The sequence below is a fragment of the Acanthochromis polyacanthus genome, chromosome 13 (genome assembly GCF_021347895.1).
Source record: "Acanthochromis polyacanthus isolate Apoly-LR-REF ecotype Palm Island chromosome 13, KAUST_Apoly_ChrSc, whole genome shotgun sequence".
Taxonomy (NCBI): domain Eukaryota; kingdom Metazoa; phylum Chordata; class Actinopteri; family Pomacentridae; genus Acanthochromis; species Acanthochromis polyacanthus.
The window spans coordinates 14,837,807-14,859,080 of NC_067125.1; the positions used below are offsets into that span (position 1 = coordinate 14,837,807).

A 21,274-nucleotide genomic window follows, 5' to 3' on the forward strand; every position below is an offset into this window, starting at 1 on the left:
TAATTCATCTTAATAGGCTGTCAAGTGCTTGTAAATTTAGAATTACAATATAGAAGACCCTTCAAATTCTTTTCAACTAACCTGATTTTTTATGTTTAACTGATATATTTGCTCTTGCAGATGGCAGGTCAGCTTTCTTTCCTCAGTGATCTTTCTCTTTTCAGCAACTATTTGGCGTTTGAATGAAGTTTGGCGCAGCTCTAAATTCTTCTCCAAGTACTGGAATACAATGGAAAGAGAAAATGAAGGTATAAATTAAATGTATTCGTTTTATAATTTCTACTCTCATCCTGCTATCATCCTGCTGCCCTGTCCCTTCATACCAGTATCCTCTCGTCCTTCATCTCCAGCTGAGCAGTGGCCTCAGCCAGCCTCAGGGTGAGATCCTCCCTCTGCAGCAGGCTGTGGTTCTGGCTGAGCAGCTGCAGATGCTGGAGAGAGGCTTTTGTGTTCAGTAACCTGTTCTCTGTGGCCTGTAGCTGCCTTGCCAGGTTATCACGACTTCTGTGGGTCTCGCTGAGGAGCCTCTGAAGACCTCGGACCTCATTGTTGTGCTTTTTTTCAATCTGTGGACATGTGTAACCAATATCATGTGAGGATTAATTGTGAATTTAAAAAAATAAACATCAGTATTTTGTCTAAGAGTGACAGAAATCTGAGCCAACCAACCTGTGAGATGCTGTCCTCTGAATCTTGGAAGCCCTCTAGTGCCACCCTCTGGCAATGCTGGAGCCTCTTCAGCAGTTTGTTCTCAGTCCTGGCCTCTTTCAGCTGCTGCTGCAGATCCCACACCTGGTTCTTCAGCTCCCTGATGGAGTTCAAACTGTCAGGCTGATGCTTTGGCTTTGGCTTGATTGGAGGCAACTTCAAGATTGGATGATATGCCCAGTAGTTCTGCTTGTAGACCCCTCTGGCTTTCTTATCTACAGAAAAGGAAAAAATAAGTCAGTTTACTCCTCACAGCGCAATGTGGAAAATGTTTACATTATTAACACATTATTATATTTTACATGCCTTTTTCTCGAGATCTCTCCATAGACTGCTTCGATCCTTTCCACCTGACTGATGGCAGGGCATCTGGAGTCCTGTTAATTAGTGAACTAGCTTTATCTTCACCGTTGGATGAGTATTGTGGACTCTCAGAGCCATGGCTGGAGGACCGCCTGGAGTTGTCAGTGCTGCAGCTCACATCATCCCCATCACCCACCATGTGACCAGGGACCTGCTGCTTCTCACATGTAGCTTCTTTATCCATTCTGAGGAAAGATCGACATTTTAGAGAAACGCTTGGCATGAATGTGAAGTAAAAGTAAATTAGGAGATCAGTTTGAGATTAATAAACCAACCTGAATAGATTTTCTGAGGATCTCTGTTTTCAGTCCTGTTGTACGCCACGGATGCATTTATTAAATGTGACATTTAGTTGAACCTAAACGGAACCAAATCATTTTACTAACGGTTGCCAGGGACCTTTTCATAAAGACACTCCCGTCGTTGCCATGGCAACCAGCGGCGCAATGAGGAAATATGCGTGTCAATGTTGATATATTAATTTTAACTGTTTTTTTGTGTCAGAGACATTTAATATTTGATTTCAGCATTCTCAATGCATTTATGTAGGCCTAACGAAACTTCAGAATATTAGGGGGAAAAAATCCATTTTCTGTCTGAGACCGTCAAGCCCAACATCACACATTTTCGAATAGTTTACCGTCTGCATAGTGTAAAACAATATTCAATCATACAGAAACTTAAAGAAACTCCTTTAAAAATAAAGGAAACCTCAGAATACGCAACAAAGGAATGATTTTTCCACAACTTTTGTTGTTGTTGTTGTTGTTGTATGCAGAAGACAGAGAAACATCTTCGTAATTTACAGTTGGAGCAATAAGTTGACGAAATTTGATAAGACTGTGGTCGTATGAGGTCGAACCAGGAGGGGATCTAATAACTTCCAGGTACACACACAGCACCTGGAAGTTGCTCAACATCTCCTGCCCCTGGACTGGAGAGCAGTGACAGCCTATAGTGCTGGTCAGTGCTATTTCTGTCCATATATGAACTGAGCTAAGAGCAGGACATCGACTTCTCTGTCCCCTGAACGGACAGACAGCTGAAGTTGCCAATCAGTGTGTGTGGAGCTGCGCCTCCATGGGGACATGGGACAACCCACCAATCCGTCACTAATGGAGGCAAAAATAACCTCAGTGTGCGTGTGTGTGATCTCAGTGTGTGTGTGTGTGTGTGCGCGTGTGTGTGTGTGATCCCAGTGCTATGTCTCGGTCCCGGGTGCGCTCTAATAATAGAGGAGACTGGCTGCTCCTTTAAGAGCCTACTTGTTGCATACTCCACCAAATCTATTGTAACAAAATGGTTATCAAAGTCTTCCTCGCCTCTTCATCGGGATCCACAGCGGTAAGCTTTCAACCCAACTCACTTGATTTCTCTTTAAACTCGAAACTTTCCTGCTTTGTGCTCCTTTTACCGATCAGGACGGTGTCTTTTCTCGCACCGACTCCGAAGCCTCGAAATTAATGTCACTTGCCTGTGATTTTGACAAACCTAAAGACTGCTGACAATCATGTGGCTCGATCTGAGATTTATGCTTCAGCTGCGCTTTATGTCTTTGTTTCATTATCATCAAGCCGATGTGATTCACATGCAGAGCTTTCTAGAACAGGGGCTCCCAAACTTTTTTCATGTCACAGACCCCAATATAGAAGCGCTTTGGACTACACAGCTGCTCTTAGAGATTCTGCCCTCAAGAAAGAACTTTTTTTAATACTGTTTGTGATCAGATGCATCTTAAAGTCAGAATCTGTGTACTAGGTGGGGTGATAACTGCAGAGGGCAGGGTGGATTCATCCCCTAGATCTACTTTTGGCAAAGCTAAATAAGCAGTTTGAACCAGTGCAGTGGTGCCATGGTGGCCTACTTAGTTAACAGTGTTGTCTTCCAACTTGTTTTTAATCCTCTGAGTGGACTTGATTACATATTAGAACTTTGTTTTGTGCCCAAATGATCAGATCACACTTTATGACTGAATGCGATGTACAATGAGTCTTGGAGAATCAAGCATTTATGCTCTTCATCTGGTTTATCTGCTTTGTTAACAATTATTTTCATTTCTGTCTGATGATTTCAATCAAAAGATTGTTTATAATTTGTCAGAAATACTGAAAGTAGATCATCAGACCCCTTTTTATTGTCTTTATTTCTAACTAAGAGAAAAGCAGTATCTGCTCACATTGGAGAACCAAGAAGAAGCAAATATGTGATATTTGTACTCGATCAAACAGAATCAGACGTTATTTACGTAGCAGTTTTCATACAAATGAAATAGATTTATGCAAACAGATTTTTAAAAATGCAATAAAACAATACAAACTATACCCCCCAGTCCCAACATTATGTTAAAAATTAAGAACTCCAAACCACAAGGATTAAGGAACTGAGAGAACTCTAGCATACATAATGCATGCAATGAGAAAACACCAGATAAAGCAAAACAAAAATAGAAAATGTGATATAAGATCTATAGATGAATTTAAAAATGGATAAATTAATATGCTAGATAAATAAAGGACAAAATAGAAGTCAAAATGTTTTTTAAAAATGACAAAAAATGAGTGACTTGAATGACCAAATGATGATTTCACGGCTCATTTTCTGTTCATCAATTAACTGTTTATCAATTTATGTGTTAACTAGCCTGTTTATCAATTAACTGTTTCTGTTTATTTGATATAGATCAGAATCAGAATCAGAATCACTTTATTCATCAGGAGGACAGGAAAGGAGAGAAGCATCATGTATCCAATGTAAACCCATGTTGTCATTTTTATAGTGCACACTTTCTATCCTGAGCACCAGATTGTACCATATTTTTCCTCTGAAGTTACGTTTTACAGCCTTCTTCCCACATGCTGTGCAATCAGTGATGGCTGTGCTGCTCGTTTTCTGCCCTCCAGATCAAGAAGAAGCAGCAAGATGTGGTCGGCTTCCTGGAGGCTCTCAAAGTGGACTACACTCAGCTGGACATCGCCTGCAACGAGGAGAACCGCATGTGGATGAGGCAGAACGTCCCAGAGGAGAAGAAACCCGCCAACGGCATCCCCCTCCCCCCGCAGATCTTCAATGAGGAGGGCTACTGCGGGGTGAGTTTCCCCGCATTCATAATGAGGACTCACAAAGCTATAGACCTGTGTTCGTTCACTCATGGTTGGCTCCAGAATGAGGGATCTTTAATGTGGGTCATGGGGATATGTGGGCAAGTGTACCCATGAGGTTGAAGCAAACAGAGGAGAGTGTTTGTATTTTGTCTTGGTAATTTAATTTAGTAAAGTAGGCTTCACCAGCAGAACTGAAGATGTCATGCACTATTAAAAACATCTGACCTCATATCTTTATGCAGGACTATGACACATTCTTCGATGCCAAGGAGGACAACTCAGTGTATGCCTTCCTGGGGCTGCCTCCTCCTCCTGGCTCAAAGGTTGGAACTCTTTTCTGTTTTTTTTAATCATAGAAAGCATGTTTAAACAAATGAGTATAACTTCTTTTGATGCTATAAGTCCATCTGGATCATTAAACTCAGTTGAGCAAATTCTGATATGACTTTCTGCGATGCATCATATTCTTGTTGATAGCTTTTTGCAGGGAATATTCGTTGACTTTTTATACATTATTAATGGATTATTTTGCCTGCTAAGCTATCTCTTTAGGATTTCAAGTACCGTAATAGAAAAGTACAATTAAATCAGTATCTACAAGTTTGGCAAAAATCTCGGCAGAATGACCACAATCTGTGTCTGTAACTGAAATAATCATATCAACTAATTATTTTGGACCCACTTCTTTCAAAAGTTCCAGGATTTGGAAATCCTAGCTTTTGCTATCCAGGATCAGATAATCCTCCTCACTTATATTCTGCTTTTTCAAAGCAATGTAGGATTGGAGCACCCTGATCCAGACGCAAACTTTTTAAGATTACCAATTCCAGTGAGACTGTAAACACTGTAAATCCCAACATCAACTCCAAGCTATATAAGGAACAATGAGGGGACCCGCCATCATGAAGTCAATTTATGTGGAGAGAGAAAACAACACAATACAGCAATACAAACTCCAATACCATTTAAACTTTTCCCATCTGACCCATGGTAGAATAATTAGAATTCCAAATAGATTATAAATATATATTGCACACTTGTTTTAAGTTATAAAAAGTTGTCAGTTCAAACTTTTTCAGTGATACATCTCTGTTATCTCTGCTGTACTAGTAGTCTTATTCTCTATCTTGTCTGCTTTATTAGTGTAACAGTTAAACAAAAATCAACTTCAAAAATGAAACTGGTGTTTATATATACTACATGAAACAAACATTGTATTATTTGACCAGTTTTTAACTTTCATCACACATTGTTCCTGATATCCATCCTGAATCCAGCCCTCTACTAGCCTCAGGATAATTCAATTTGTGGATCACAGATATCCCAATTCTTTACTAAAAAGTTTTCAGCAACACTTATTTAAGTTTTAATCCAGAGCAAAACCAAGATTACTGGCTGTAATTCGAGTTAAGAACCCTTTCTTCTCTGTTGAACATCCCATTTTCCAGATTTGATCCAATCCAATAGCTGAAATCCGATCAGATTACTGCTGACCAACTGGGGCTTGGGTATTAAAAGATTTCAGAGCCCTGCAGAGGGCCGGCCAATGTGCGAATAATGATGAAGTTTTTGTTGTTGTCTCATGTAGAAAGTCAACAAGGCTTACGAGACAACAACAAATAACTATAAAGAAGACTCATTTTCTTCACTTATATAGTCATGTTGCCAAACGTTCATGCCTACATCATCTGTCTGTCATCTGTTTACCTGAATATTTTAGGCTTTTTGTCGTCATTTCACCATAAATTCACAGTAATTACAAAAACATCCTTTTATTTTTCTATTAAATGTGATTAGACTGAAACAATGAACCTTTATGTCAAGAAAACCCTTTTGAGTGGTTGTTTGATGTTTAATGTAAAGGACGCATCAGCAATTGAGGAACTCCCTGCCCTGATTTTGTGTGAAGTGTTTGTGTTAAACCAGATCGTTTCCTTGACACAGGAGGCAGAGCAGGCTGACAAGGCCCACATTGTGGAGAATGGGAACCATGCCGATGAAAACCTTGACGACTCAATAGTAATGTCGTCGTTACCTTTTCCCATTTCCCCCTCATGTTTTGCTTCTTTTCATCTTATCCTTTCCATCCAGTATAACTTAATAACATCCACCATTGTTGACTTGAACAGATTCTTCATCGCCGCTCTGTCCCAGTCATCACATTGACTAATCTTTGTGTTGCATGAGTGAGAGATTTCAGCTCACAATAACATAGTATTGTGAGTTCCCATGATAACACTGTGAAATTGCATCACCGTGTTCACACTGTCAAAGAGTTGTGAAGCATCATGTTTCTCCTTTATCTGCAATTAATACTTTAAAATGTTTAGTATGCTTGGTTTTAATTGTGAAATGTTATGTTTTTCTGTTCATTGTAGTAGCTTATTTGTTATATTTGTATTCAGTACGTATTTTAGAAAGTGTTTTGTGTGTATTTCAGTGATTTCTTGTGTATTTTACTGGTAACTTTCTAACAATCTTCCTCCCACAAAAAAAAATCCTAAACACTTTAAAATTCCCTTTCTCCTTCAACCTCAGCACAAACCATCTTTAAAACAGAAGCTGAGGATTTGAGCAAACATTTCCTCATGAGGAGAATTTTACCCCACTGATGAAACTGAATTGCAGGATATTGACAGCTGCAAAAGTATGAGGACCTGTTTGATCTCAGCTGAGTTTCTGCCTCAGGACTTAAATGAACTGAGAAAAGCATGAAATGGATTATATAGATTTTTGCAAGATGAAAAAAACTTTTGCTTAGCTGAACCTACTGTATGATCTGCCCTTTTTTATCCTACAGGGTGCGATGCAGAGCTGCACAAACAAAGCGTAAACTGTGCTCATTTTAGCTGGATTTTGTTTCCAGGAGGAGTTGAGCTACCCTTCTGCTTTTACTGCTTACTTAGTAAATATGGTTTAGTAGACTGATTAGCATAATAATTGGAAAATATGTTTTTTTTCTCTGTCTGACAGAGTGTTAGGTTAAAACATCCATATTTCTCTCATGACTGAATGCGTCACATGAGGAAGCCACAGCTTACAATAAAGGGTGGAAATAGTTGATCTAAGAGCTTCAGTAGAAGACAGCTGGACCTCTCGTTTTTGGTTCTTCAACCAATGTCTACTTTTTAAAAAAAAAAAAGGAATCTGTAAAAACAAGCACAATTTTAAACACTGATGAAAAGAACAACCACGACAACATTACCATTCACTATGTAGATGGTGTATCTGAGAAACGTGCTTCACTCCAAATAAAAAATACTGGAGAATTAAAGAATTTAATCACTCTGAGTCAAAAACTAGTTCACTGCAAGGATAACACATGCATGACCAAGCTGATCAGAGCTACAGTATATATGCAGTTAAATGTAGTGAGGAGTGCACAGAACTATAATAAATATAGGGTCCACAAGTGCATGGCTGAACACAGGGAGACAAGACTCAGCAGTCAACCTGCATTTTAAAGAGAACAGACACTCATTTGGACACAGCAATGTTCATATTCTAGACAGAGATGACAGACGGTTTGGGAGAGCTATCTATATTAAACTGGAGCACCACTTACAGGTACTTACAATGCAGTCTTGAGATTTCTCCCAAGGACGGTTTACCACATGTAACATCCTGAATCCTCCCTGACCTGGAAGTTTCACAACAATTTTCTCCATATCAGTGAGTTAGAACTGAAATAGCCTGTTGGAGAAGAAGTGAAAATGTGTTCAAGAACCAAAAAAGTAAAGTCCAGTTGATATTATCATGATCTGGATCAACTGAGAAGCTACATAGACATGCAGGAAACAAAGTGGAAATAACCAATGGCAGCAAACTCCATGTAGCCATGCTGGTGTGTTTATTTTGGTTTATAACACCATAAGATATAATAGGCCTGAGGCAAAAGTGTTTATTTTAGGACAGTGCTACGCTAACCATTTCCCTTTGCTTCCAGTGTTTGTGCTAAGCGAAGCTAGCTGACTCCTATTTATCATGTACATCAGAGAATAGCACTGATCTTCTCATCTCACAATAGCCTGTTTTCAGCTCACAATGCATCATTTTAAACTTCATATTTTTTCCACAGTTCTGAAACCTTAACTTCACCCTTTGAATTTTTCCTCCTTCTCATTTTTCACTGGATGTCTACCTACTAGACTAACGCATCTAAACCCCTCCAGCTGATGAGTGCTGTGCCTGAGTAAATGTTCAGTTTTACTTTCTATAACATTTTTTATTTTCCTCGATCACACATTGTTGTTTTCACCTCCCAATAAGGAGGTTCCAGAGGAGGAGCGTAACGGCGATGCACACGTAGAGGAGGAGCAGGCAGAGGAAGCTGATGAGGAGGGAGGTGAGGGTGGCGAGGAGGAGGAGGCAGAGGAAGAGGCTGCCGATGGTGAAGCCGCAGACGAAGAAACGGCAGGAGACGAGGCCCCTGCAGAGGCAGAGGAGGAGGCCGTGGAAGAAACAGACGAGGTCACTGAGGACACAGTAATTGCCACTTAACTCGAACCTAACCTCCTGTCGTCATCTTGCCTCTTCTCCTCCGCCCCTTGAATGTTTTGAATTCATTTCTTCTTCCCACATTTTCTCCGTCATTCCTGGAATGATCTGTTTTCCCTCTAGTGTTCCACCTTCCCTTTAACGTCGTCCTTTTCTTTCATATTTAAGGTTTGCCTCCTTTTCAAGTTCCTCTCATCCTTGTATTGCATCTCCTCCTCCAGTCTCTCTCTGGATCTGGTCATTTACCAACCTCTAATGTACAACATTCCTGTTTATTGTTCTTATACGCCCCTTCAGTCCCAGTGGATGTTTAACCTCCTTATTCTTGTGTTTCTGTTACTCTTTATAAGTTTCTCATCTTTGTTTTTTGGATGATGGCACTGTTCCCACTTGTCTTTGATGATGCACCACACATGGCACTGCATATTTATGCACCATTAACCGTCCTGGTCAAGTTGTGTCAGTAGGATCCCTGAAAAACCCACTTTGTCTGATTCAGTGAGCCTGATCTGTTGTCTCAGTACAGTATGGATTTACTGGATGTACAGTGTGTAGGATGAACTTTAGTCTCTAATCTCTCTAATGCTGTCTCATCTCCTCTGTTAGCAGGCCCAAGCAGAAGAGGAAGAACAGGTGAGTCTCTCAAAAATCCTCATAGCACACTACAGTTAACACTTAAAGAGTTTTATTTATCATTTCATTGTCAACTTTGCTGGTAGTAAGAGGCGGCTGCACTCATTCGACATCATGTGTGTTCCATTTTCAGTGATTGCTGCTAATATTCAGTAGAACTCATTATTCTCACATATCATGGAATGCATACAAAATACATTAAATGGATGTTTATTAACTCTTTCTTTTCTTAGCAGTTATTACTGGTTTCGAGCCAGTGTTCTGACTGATTCTCACCAATGACCATCCATGTCTGCCACTTATTGTTAAACTGAACATGTTTGTTAGCTGCTAACTAAATCCTTACCTGAGAGATGGATTAAAAAGCAGAGAAACTCTTCTCTCAAGATGGTATTTGATCACAAAAATCGTACTTTACCATTAATTTTAAACGGTAAAGGTAGAGTAAAAAAAGGTTTGGTGAGAGTTTCTCATTAAACATGTGACTTTAGAGGCTGACCCAGTCAAGTCTCTGCTGCTATAAAATAAATACATAGAACCTTTCCCACTCTCTGTTTCTGTCAAAGATAAATTTGACTGTTCAGAATTTTTAATTTTATGTTTTCTAAAAACTAATATCTTTAGGTAGATCACTGTTTGCCTGACTCTTATGGTAGAAATGCATTTTATAATCATCAGATAGTGAACATTTCTCTTCTGAATTCCACGTTTAACTTGAGTTTTACTGTTGAACATCCTCTACACCGTGCTCATGTGGGTTGTCTTCCATTCTTGTTGTCAAACATCAATTTTAATAGGTTGCGAGCAGCGCAGAGTAACACAGAGTAACTAATCTCATTTCATTTAGCACTTCAGAACTGACATCTTTCCTCAGTTCATGTTCCAGTCCATCCATCAACTGACTGATATGCATCAATTTCAGAGGACTATCTGCTGGTGTTCACACCAGTCCTGTTCCTCATGCACACACACACACACACACACACACACACACACACACACACACACACACACACACACACACACACACACACACACACACACATTGTATGACTCCTTCTTTGCTCTTTTGTCCATCTCCTCTTGGTTTGCTCCCTCCAGGAGGAAGAGGATTTGCAGTCAGAGGTAACTGTGCTTGAGTGATCGTCTCTTTCTGCGGTTCCTCCGTATAGTCATCAGCAGTGTGGGCTCGATGGTGCAGAGATCAGGGAGTCCTGTTGTTGTCACATTGGGGTGGGAGGAGGTCTTGGTCTGCTGTTTCCATTCAGCTGTATACTCTTTAATTTGCTCCCCTCAAGACTTCACCTTTTCCTCCTCCTCTATCATCTCTGTTATTTTACCACTTTTCTTTCCTTTTCTCTGCTAACATCCTGCTCATCATTTCTTCCCAGTCCTGTAGCTGCTTCCCGACAACCTCAACTATCCCCATATTTTCCATTTTAAATCGGAAGACTTTCCTTTAGTGCATGCCTGTGGTGCTTTTTTGCTCCCCACACAGCCCGCTGACCTGCTATCTGTTATTTCTTTTAGGAGGAAGAAGAGCTACGACAGCTTGAGGTAGATTCACGTGATACTTTATACCTGGCCCTAGCCTTTCTGAGTTCGTCCTGTCTCTTTTCAGTCACTCTTGTGGCCATTTTATTGCTTTCTTTGCTACCTCCTAGTATATCAAGCATTACTTCAGTTGTCTTATATGCTGGTTGTTAGTACATCTTATCTTATTGAGGATATTCCAGGAAGTCACACACTATTTGCAGCGTTTAGAAAGCTAAGAGTGAGATCTAAGTGCAAGTTACAATAGCAGCAGTAACACTTTTGGCAATACCAAAAGGTTGGCCTTTTAATGCACTCACATATGCAGTGACAATGAAACTATAAAACCTCATATTATTATCAGCAGAACTGCCAATATAAGACTCATTCTTATAAAGTACGAATGGATTTTAATTAATAATTCATCACTATTTTATTTCTTACTTTTCTCACACAAATTTAACAATGCAGTGTAGTAAATGTGCAGTATGTGTTTATGACCCTCTACCACCTCCCATTTAAGAGAATATTGGTTGGCTCATTTGTGTAGCCGTCAGTTACTACTGTGGGCCGACTGCAGTGAGCTTTAAGAACAACAAAGAGTGCTTTGTTTTGCCAGTTAGGGTACATGCAGAGAGACCCACTCTTTCATTGTTTTCAGTCAGCCTGTGATCACTTCAGCCACTTTTCACACAGCATTGCTTTACTTAGGAGTAGCGTCCCTGCAGAGTTCAAACTTAACCAGATCTCAAATCCGAATATTCTCCAACACGTCGAGGCCTCAGTTAGTCTACGGGTCACAAACGTATCCCTGTTCAAAGCGCTGTGTGAAAAGAGCTCTGCTTCTCTGAGACATTCCAGCCTCCGCCTGAGCTTGTGGCACTTATGCTTCACTGCTTTGCTTTGCTTTGCCCTTTCTTCCCTCTCTTCCTCTCCATCTGTTCTGTCATTGTCCTACCTTTCTTGCAGGAGCAAGACGATGAAGGCAGTGAGGTAGTTTTCTTGTGGTTTGTGGCGTCTTGTATTTCTTTAAGGCTTCGTAGACTTCCACTGTACTTCCTTTCTCTTTTCCTCTTTCTGATTCTATGTGCTGCATGGAAGTTTAGATTCTTTTCCATAGAGATGCCTGATGGTGTGCAGCATGAGAGATATATTATTTTACCGAAAGGTGGATTTAGTGTGGTAACAGAAATACCATTCAGAGACCATTACGTTGGTCTTCTTTCCTTCTCTTTCACAAACTCAATACCACCTGATTTCATTCATAGGAAGAAGACGAGGCTGAAGTACAAGAGGTATATTATGATTGTGAAGTGTATTTCTTTTCTTTGTTTTGCACGGTGTGAATCATACTGGAAGTGGGATTTTTCAGCATGATCCAATCGCAAACAAAAGACTGTATGTGTACGTTTTTGTGAACCCTTCTCCATGCAGCCCAGTGCACCACGTGGGAATGTGTCACCGCTCGGATTTTTGGTCATGGGCATTACTTCAAGTATAATATTTGTTTGGTGTTGCAGTGAATTTTAAACCATATTCAAAGAGGCACTTTCTCGGAGTCCGCCAAGACAATTGTGCTTCTTTGATTTGATGTCTGTGGAACAGGTGGAAAGTTGTGTTCTTCCACTCTGCCTGTGTGCACATGAGCATTACATGTTTTCAGTTTGTTTGTGTTGCACGAACTGAAGGTGGGTGGGGAGGAGCACGGAGTTGACAGGGTGACATGTCTTTTTCTCTTTTGTGAGAAGTCATGGCTTTGGTTTCTTGTTGCCAACAAGAGCACTTTAAACACAGTGGATGTGACAAGTTTTAAGAGAGGATGGAGGAAATGGAGCATATCTTGTTGTTGTGCAATACTTGGACGAAAACAATGCACAGAAAAACCCTTATTTTATATGAAATGATCTGCTGGGTTATGATCTGCTGCCTAGTTTGTCTCCAGGTCGAGTAGATCTGTTTGTATGATAGCGTATTGGTAAGCAATATCTTACGTTGCACGACTGGTTGGAATCAAGTAATCGTTGCATCTAATTATAAATAATGAAGTCAACTCCCTTTGTCCCTCGATGAGAGTGTTGTTTACTTCAAGAAGACAGTCAGCAAACTGCACTAACAGGCAACAACCGCCACAGTTTGAGTGATAAGACCTAAAGAAAGTACATGATGTGTAGTCTCAAACCTCATCTTACATGATGCATCACCGTCTTGCTTAGGTCATCTCACAGAAACCTGTTAGTCATTAGTGTCCTCAGTTTCTCTCGGCCCAGCTGTCATTGCTACCACCGCGCTTCTCTCGGATTACTCCTCCATTTTTAACCCACCCTCACTGTAACCACTAACATGTGAAGTCCTCTCACCTTCCTGCAAATGTGGACCATGACTTCAAACAACCCCCTTCTTTCTCTCTTTTTTTGTAATGTGTCAAAGGAGGAAGAAGAAGACTTGGAAGAAACACAGGTAGTATTACAGCAGTTTGTCACGTCTGAAATTCTGCCTGTGTGCTTGAAATGCCTGCAAAAAGTCGAGTTCCGGTTAAGAGAGAATGTCTGTGTTGGACACAAACACAGATGAGTTCAACGCCCTGATAACCCGCTCCCAGTAATGACTGGGTTTACTGGAATTACCAGCACTAAGACACAATTGATTGTGAAAAAAGAAGAAAAGCTCTCGGCTTTTTTTTTTATACCAGCTTTGTGGGATGAATCATTGTTGCTTTTATTTATGCAACAAACTAGGCATATCTGACTGTAATCTTTCCACTTTAAACTCAATAATCCCTGCTGTACTGGAGAGCTTGGGTCACTGACATGAACAATCAGAAAATGACATAAGCAGCTTCTGGTTGCTCTGGGATTGTATTATGTTTCCACATATAAAAACATGTACCATTACAAACATGTGAAATGTGTCATAATTGTGCAACACAACACACAGTCACCTTAAAAACATATATTTTGATCTTTCACTGCTTTTGCTCGATGTATTTCTAATGATCTATTATTTGTTTTAACAGGAGGAAGAGGCTGAGTAGCTAAAACCAGGCGATGCTGATGATGTTGACTTACTGCTGTCCAGGTAAAACACTTCAATTCCTCCACTGCTTTGTTTCAGCGCTTCTGCTTAACCACTGGGGGGCAGTACAGCATTATGTGGATTGGCAGATGAACGAATAGGACTTCATGGTGCTGCTTTTAAACTTGGCGTTTATGTAACCAGATTAATTACGAAGATAAACCTGTATTCAGAACAGTGTTTTGCTTTTTTGCATGCCTCTTTGACCTCGCTATCAAATCAAAGGTGAATGCAAAATAACACAATTACTCACCCTGTCAGCTTTATATCACGTATTGTACAAATTTAAGCAGTGGCCCAGAAGATGTCCTTGCCTTTGCTTAAAAAATGTGTAAATTTCACATACAAACACTGAGACTCTGCTTGCTTCACTGTAGTAGTTGGATGGAGTTATCTTTTGTTTTTTTGTTGACCTGCGCTTTGAGGTGTTCACACAGCGGAAACAACAACAACAAAATCTAGCAGCCTATTTACAAGGGACCGCCACTATGGCTCCATCTGCAAACAGCCTCAGTGAGCACTCAGAGTGCCTGGGGATCATCTGGAGCCACAACAACAACATCTCACAATTCCCTCCCCCCATCTTTTTCTTTCCTCTGAGGCGGTGGCAGTGATGATGATGGCTGTGATGATAATAATCCTAATCTTCAAAGCCTGTCTTTTAGTTCCCCCTCTGCGTGTCAGGCATCCACGAGCCACTGGAGGAAGAGCCCACAGTGCAGGCTCTGAAGGAATGCCAATACTAGTCTCCCTCCTCCCTTTTTGCTGTCTCCCAGCCCCTGCAAGCCTCTGTCACGGCTTGTTAGAGGAAGCTGCTAAGTGATCTTCAGATGTGCCTCCGGAGGAGTGGGCACGCTGGGTGGCACAGGCGGAGTGGTGGTGGTGGCAGTCTCAGCCACCGCAGACAGCTAGGAAATGTGTGACCTCGTTTCTTTTTTCTTTTTCCATGCGTTTGTCTTGTGTTCCAGCCTGAAGGAGCCCCGCGATCCATCTCCCCCTGACACCTGACGCTTGACCCCCTCAGCCCTCGTCAGACCTCTACCCCAAAGGCCGCACTGGACCGTACTGGAAGCCGCCGGTCATGTCCTTGAAGGCGCCATCTGAGCTGAAAAGTCCTAACCCACATTTGCCCTCGCTCCCTTCCCTTTTGACTGCAATGTTGACTTAATTTTTATATTTTCTGTGTAGAGACTTACTGTAATGAAAATGTGCAGAGTAGGCTTGTGGTGTTGGTTTATTTGTCATGAGTAGCTTTTGTAAAATGCGCTGTTGTTTTGTTAAACTCAAGCATATTTCTCATGTTTTACTTTTAGAAATCCTAGTTTTCTAACACAAGGCGGCAGTGACCTTTTCAAAAAAGATCTAACCTTGGCAAACTTGACTCCTGACTTTCAGATTCAGAGGATCATAATTCACCTTTTGTTCTTTTATTCCAGTGTCATGCCTTACCGACTCCTATCAGCTGAATGTATCGATGCAAACCGAGGCTTTTAACAGCCACGTCAGACAGGAAATATGCACATACTGCAAAATTGCAAACTACTCCACCACCACTACAACTGCTTCTGCCAATACTGCTGTCTAAACAATGCACTTTGTTGAACGAAGAGTGAAACATGTGGCTAAGACTTGGATGCAATGGAAAATGGAATAAAGTGGACTGGTACAAAAAAGAAAAGACCCATAGTGGTTCTATTTAGGTTTATTTTAAACTCCTTTGTTGGCATATTTATAGATCAATGGACCATTGTGCATGTTAAGCAGTGTAGGGGCGTAACGGAAAGCAAATGCCTTGTCCCAAGAGATGTTGGGTAGAGGTGAACAGGAACATACACTATTATTGTTATTTTTAGATAACACTGGCCAGGCATGTATAGTATATTACTGGCTACACATTAGTAATATTCTCAATTTATGTACAATAGCCTGCCATCTATGCAGGACCACCACAGGTCAGGAGCCAAGAATAACAAGAGGGATTTGCTCTTTGTTTACTTAAAGATATGGGTGGATACGTGGTGGAGGAATTAGTCACGTTCTTTGGTTAAGTGAAAATTTGAACACATTTACTTTCTCTGTGACTGCCTTCATTGTAAGGGGTCTTAGTGTTTAGGAAGCTGTAGTTTAATCTGTAACAGTACATTATATTTTACAACCAACTGATAATAATGAATTTATATAGCATTTTGCATGCATTAGATGCAGCTCAAAGTACCTGAACATTAAAATGAAAGTGAAAATAATTTTAAAAATAAAGTGCAAAAATACAAGCGGTAAATACAAATAACATTAAAAAGCAAGCAGATATAAAAATGAATGAGAAATGACATACCAAAGGAGGTGGTGCAAGGTGTAAAGGACATGTTTATAAGTGCTTTTTAAAAGTTTTCCCTAATGTCTTCGTAAGATAAGTGCAAGAAGCTGCATCCCTACTTTTCATCTCCAGTTTTCTGCAATTTTGGGTTGCCAGAGAGAGTCAGCAGTAGAAGATCTACGGACTCATGAAGAGACATAAAACAGCCGGGAACTTGTGATGCAGACTGATCCTTAGCCACTGTGACCAGAGATGTCTCAACCAAGTTTTTTCCCCCCTATTAATTCAGAGTCATTTTATATTTAGTGCTCTGCTGATACTGAGTTCAAATTCAGTACCGTTTTCCTTGATAGTACCCACCTTAAATAGCAGAGATTAGCTGTTGTATTTGGTTGAACCACCAGGAGGAACTTACTGTTTAGTTCTGCAGTGACCGTAGGAATGGGCATTTCTGTGTTGGCAAAGATAGATAGAGCATTGTGGGGGTTTAGCTAGTAAAGGGGCACCATGACAAAGTCTTTAGGGATGCTTAATGACATCCAGCCTTCTTACATATACTCAGTAAGACCAGTACCTGCTTGGACAGCATCACTATATTTCACTGACTTGTGATCTGTGACAGCCATGTGTGGCTTACAATACCTTTGTCTACACAGGGCAAATGTCCAGTGTGCTTATTTTTTAATAATATTTTTTAATTTTGATTGGCAGTGTATTTATACTATATATCTTTACATTTATTACATTTGCGTGACAACTGTCATAAATGATGGATTTGGCATTAACAGGATGTGGCTTAGGTGTATGCCAGCACAGATCAGTTAAAAATTTCCCCAAAGTTAGGGCTTCATATACAAGTAGAGGAAGTTTGCAGTCACTTCTATTAGATAGAGGGAAAATGCAGAGTTAAAAGACTGGAGTGATGCCTTCATTACTCTTGGTTTTTGCTGTTTGTGGATAAGTGGCAGCTTCTTCAGAAAAAATAAAAAGTGCATGTTGTCTATTTGTGATTTTAAGTATGAATTAAATTGCCTGCATCTGGCTGCATCAGGAATGGCCATAACTGGGCTGTGTTTCTGAGATGAATGAATGCTACCATAGTCACTCTGTTTATATGAGGCATAAAGTCAGAATGTAGAATTACACCCAGACTGGTTTCTTCGGGTTTGATGCAGGATGAAGAGTCTTTTACAGTATGTTCTTAATCTGAATAGTTATCGAGTAAAAAACATGAACTGTAGTAGAAGTGGAACAGAAGTATCGGCTACCATAAAATGGAAACCACTCAAGAGAAGTACATACACCTCAAAGTGTACTTAACGACAACAACTGAGTAAATGTACTTCCTGCTGGAGAGGTGTTTTGGCAAAGCACTGAACACAAATCAGATCTGCCAGCACTTTGGCTTTAACAAAAATGTGTGCCCATTTTCTGAAATGATAAATCGCATGTGTTGGAATCCATTCATATGACAAGGGAGGGGACTTTGTTGTCAGGCCCCTGGGAACTGGAGACCTAGAAGGGGTATTGTTTGCAGTCTGAGTCACACTGTGTATTTACATGTGTGTGTGCGTGTGTGTGGCACGGGGCAAAGTTCCCACTGAGTTTGGTAATATTTAACGGGACAGTTTTGGGTGATTTGACTGAGCAGCAGGCATGAAGAAGGAGCAACATCGCTGAGATGTATGTGACACTTCCTGCTCAACCACAGAGGCTGAGGTGAGTCAAACAGACACAGTGTGATTTGTGGATATTTATTGTTACTTGGACTGTAAATTCTGCTTTCATCTGTGTGAGAAATGAATGCTTAAGAAACAGGTGTAGTGCATCAACTTACTTGTTGACAAGATCTGACTTAATAGTAAGGTAGGTGAGTTTCTAAGCATATAATAATACTCTGACCTGAACTTAACTTGATTAAAATTACTATATTTTACCTCTCTATAGAAATAGCCTACTTTATGCATCTAAAATAATCAGGGCTAAAACACCTTTCTGCATGGACTGACTCTCTGCATATAAATCTTATTCAGCTTTAACTACATTTGCTGTAATTTGTTTTGGCTCTTCAGTCTGCATTTGCGTTGCTGCATTTAAATTTCTGAAAACCCCAACCTCAGTGCTGTTTGGAAGGCATGAATGAATAATGCATCAAGCTCAGAGTTAATTAAATAAGAAATGATTTTAATCTAACTTAAAAGACTTTACCTGTTTTTGTATTTCATCCTGAAAAATTTCGCTCTTTTGTGAGATGAACTTGAAAGATGCAAAAGTCTTTTGTCTTCTAATTCTGTAATACCGAATAACAGAAAATATGCACATGATTTGTTAAACAAGACTTTAACAGCCTTGAAAATCTGCGCTTTTGTCCACTGTGGGTTTAAACTAAATGTTAAAATCATAATGCTATGTTCACACTGACGATGGTAAAGCGAGTGCTAAGCGATAGAGGTAACCCATTTTCACAACCCATTTTCCATGATAACAATGGTCAATGGCTACTTGATAGATTGCAAAACAGTAATTTATGATACAACATGATACCTGTGTCACTGTGTGTTGTCTACCATTTCCCTCCTGACTTTCTTCTTTACAACTGCCACCACGAGTAGTTACAAAGCAATAATTCTGATAAGTCAAAGCAGATGTGAGATTCTGTTTAGAGTACCTGCATGTTTTACTAAAAGTTGCAATATTTGGCATTGATATATCGATAACATATCAAAAGAGCAAGTAATGTGATGTATGTCTGTATAAATATTTTGTCCCACTTTGATGAATCAGGTACCATGTTCACCATGTTGGTTTGACGTGAAAACACAAATTGCAGCTGAAGCGGATGAGAATGTCCATCTGTCTGTTATCTATACACCGCATAATCCTTATTAGCGTCGCCAGTCTGTCGTAGGGCTACTTATAGAGACAAACAATCACACTCACATTCACACCTACAGACAATTTAGAATTACCAATTAACCTCAGCATGTTTTTTGGACTGTGGAAGGAAGCTGGAGAACCTGGAGAAAACCCTTGCATGCACAGGGAGAACATGCAAACTCCATGCAGAAAGATCCCTGGAAGGTGGGGGACGTGAACTGGGGACCATCCAGCTGCAGCTAGCTAACCACCACTGTATACCCTAATTTGTATGTATATACAATCAGAAGGAATCAAGGTCACATATTTTAAAGACATTTAAAGGCATTAGAGGAGATTTAATTTCCTACGACTTTGAACGTAGCATGCGCATGCGCACATACAACCTCTCCCTCACCCACCTCTAACCTCCCCCCTCTTAACATTTACGAAGAAATGCCCCCCTCCAGAAACTTGCGTAGCACTCGTGAAGTTGTCTTTTACGGCTGGGTCCCCCTGGATCTTTATCTGCCATTATGTAAAAAAAAGATGAGCAAAACAAGTCGCCAGCTAACTCCGAAGCTATACCAAAGCAACACATACAGAAAACACGTAAGTCCAAGGCGTACGTAATCTACGTAACGAGGCCTGAGCTGGAAGATTTTTGATTGACAGGAAAGGGAGCAAACCAAACGCCTCGGTCCGAGCGCTTTGATTGGCTGATGTTTTTCAGGTCCTGCCATGTCCACAGTTATTTTATTTTATTTTTTATTCTTTTAGAGACCATACATGCAAAGTCCACTAAAGGTCAGTATAGTCATTTTTATGTGAATCAGACAAATTAAACAAAAAAACCCATCCTCCATATTGCCTTTAAGAAGAAAAGATCCCAGGAAGGCCAGGATGCGAACCAGGGGTCTTCTACCTGCAGGGCAACGGTTCTAATCACCAAATGACTGCAACTGAATGGAAATGGGAATTAAAATTCCATTATTGGCCTGAAGATGATCCTACATGGAACGTTAGGAGATTCTTACAGTTCATCTTTAGGGAGGTGAAATTTTGATGGAAATCTCATCCAATAGCTCTCGAGACATTTCATTTAATACCACAGAAAACCTTCTGATGGTTTCATCCTCTGGGAACCATAGATGTTTCTATAAAAGCCTGCTCCAATCTATAATGTAGATGTTGAGGTATTTCACAGCATAAATGTGCTGTTTGACCTGTTGCTGGTACTACAGGAAGTCACAGAATCTCCAAGTTACTATGATTCATCCTCTAGTCGAACAAGAATGTCTGTAATAAATATCATAGCAATTCATCAGACCAATGGACAGAAATTGCAATCCTAATGAGCCGTCATCGCAAAATAACTGAATTATTCTTTTTACAGAACCATTTGGCATTAACAATGGATTGACTGGATCGACTGAATAACATGGATATCTTTCCTCTGTTCGTCGTCCTCCTTTCGTGCTGGACTGAAGTAAGTTCAGCTCAAAGCAAAGGCAGCAGCTTGTTTGACTGGAGATGTGGCACTGAGGCCGGTAATGTGCTTGTATTAACGACCACATTCAGTGCTGCGGTGGTGCTTGATAGCGGCACCCTTCAGATTAAACCCACAGACAATAATTAGAGTGCCTAATGATCTATCTGCACTTTATAATTAATTTTCTTAAAAATGGCTGCCTATCTAGTTAACAGTGAGATGTATCCAGCGGTCAGGGGACTTCAGAGTCACTAGTTCACGGTCCAATAGGAGGAAGCACAAATTATGCTCATTAGTTTGCCATTCTGTGATAGCAATGAAAAGAAATTGCTGTATAGGCTGGCCTAGATATTTCTCAGACCTAATTTCCTAAAGGGATGCATAATTTACGACTCCGCATGCTGGCTGTAGAAGGTAACGCAGTTAGCTCGCCACAAACAAGTTATACATCACCCTGAGCACTGTGCCATAAACCTGTTATCTCACATTTCAAGGTTTGCCATTAATATTAATTTTTTGCCTCCTTCATTTGTCAGCTGTAGCAAGCCACAAAAATATCCTGAAATTCAACCGTGGAAGTGTGCATTTATGTGACTCTGTGTGATGTCTGTGGAGTGACTGAAGAGTCCGCCCCAACATTCAGAGCACAGTGGGTTATCAAGTGCTTTCCCAAGAGTCTGTTCATCTATTTTAATCCAAATCAAC

General features: G+C 40.3%; 1 protein-coding gene across 28 annotated transcripts; it reads left to right on the top strand.

Moving 5' to 3' along the window:
* Window positions 1-2,195: 2,195 nt before the first annotated feature.
* Window positions 2,196-15,585, top strand: sh3bgr (SH3 domain binding glutamate-rich protein). 28 transcript variants are annotated; one of them, XM_051957642.1, is made up of 12 exons: window positions 2,198-2,415; window positions 3,972-4,157; window positions 4,415-4,495; window positions 6,117-6,191; window positions 8,445-8,657; window positions 9,276-9,302; window positions 10,404-10,427; window positions 10,833-10,859; window positions 12,104-12,130; window positions 13,263-13,292; window positions 13,849-13,910; window positions 14,876-15,585. In XM_051957642.1, the coding sequence occupies exons 1-11, from the start codon at window positions 2,371-2,373 to the stop codon at window positions 13,864-13,866; spliced, it is 753 nt and encodes a 250-aa protein (XP_051813602.1). In that variant the 5' UTR covers window positions 2,198-2,370; the 3' UTR covers window positions 13,867-13,910; window positions 14,876-15,585. The 28 variants fall into 28 exon arrangements, with proteins under 28 accessions (XP_051813612.1, XP_051813602.1, XP_051813614.1 ...); XM_022197210.2 differs by having other exon boundaries at window positions 2,204-2,415; window positions 8,442-8,657; XM_051957643.1 differs by having other exon boundaries at window positions 2,206-2,415; window positions 8,442-8,642.
* Window positions 15,586-21,274: the final 5,689 nt, after the last annotated feature.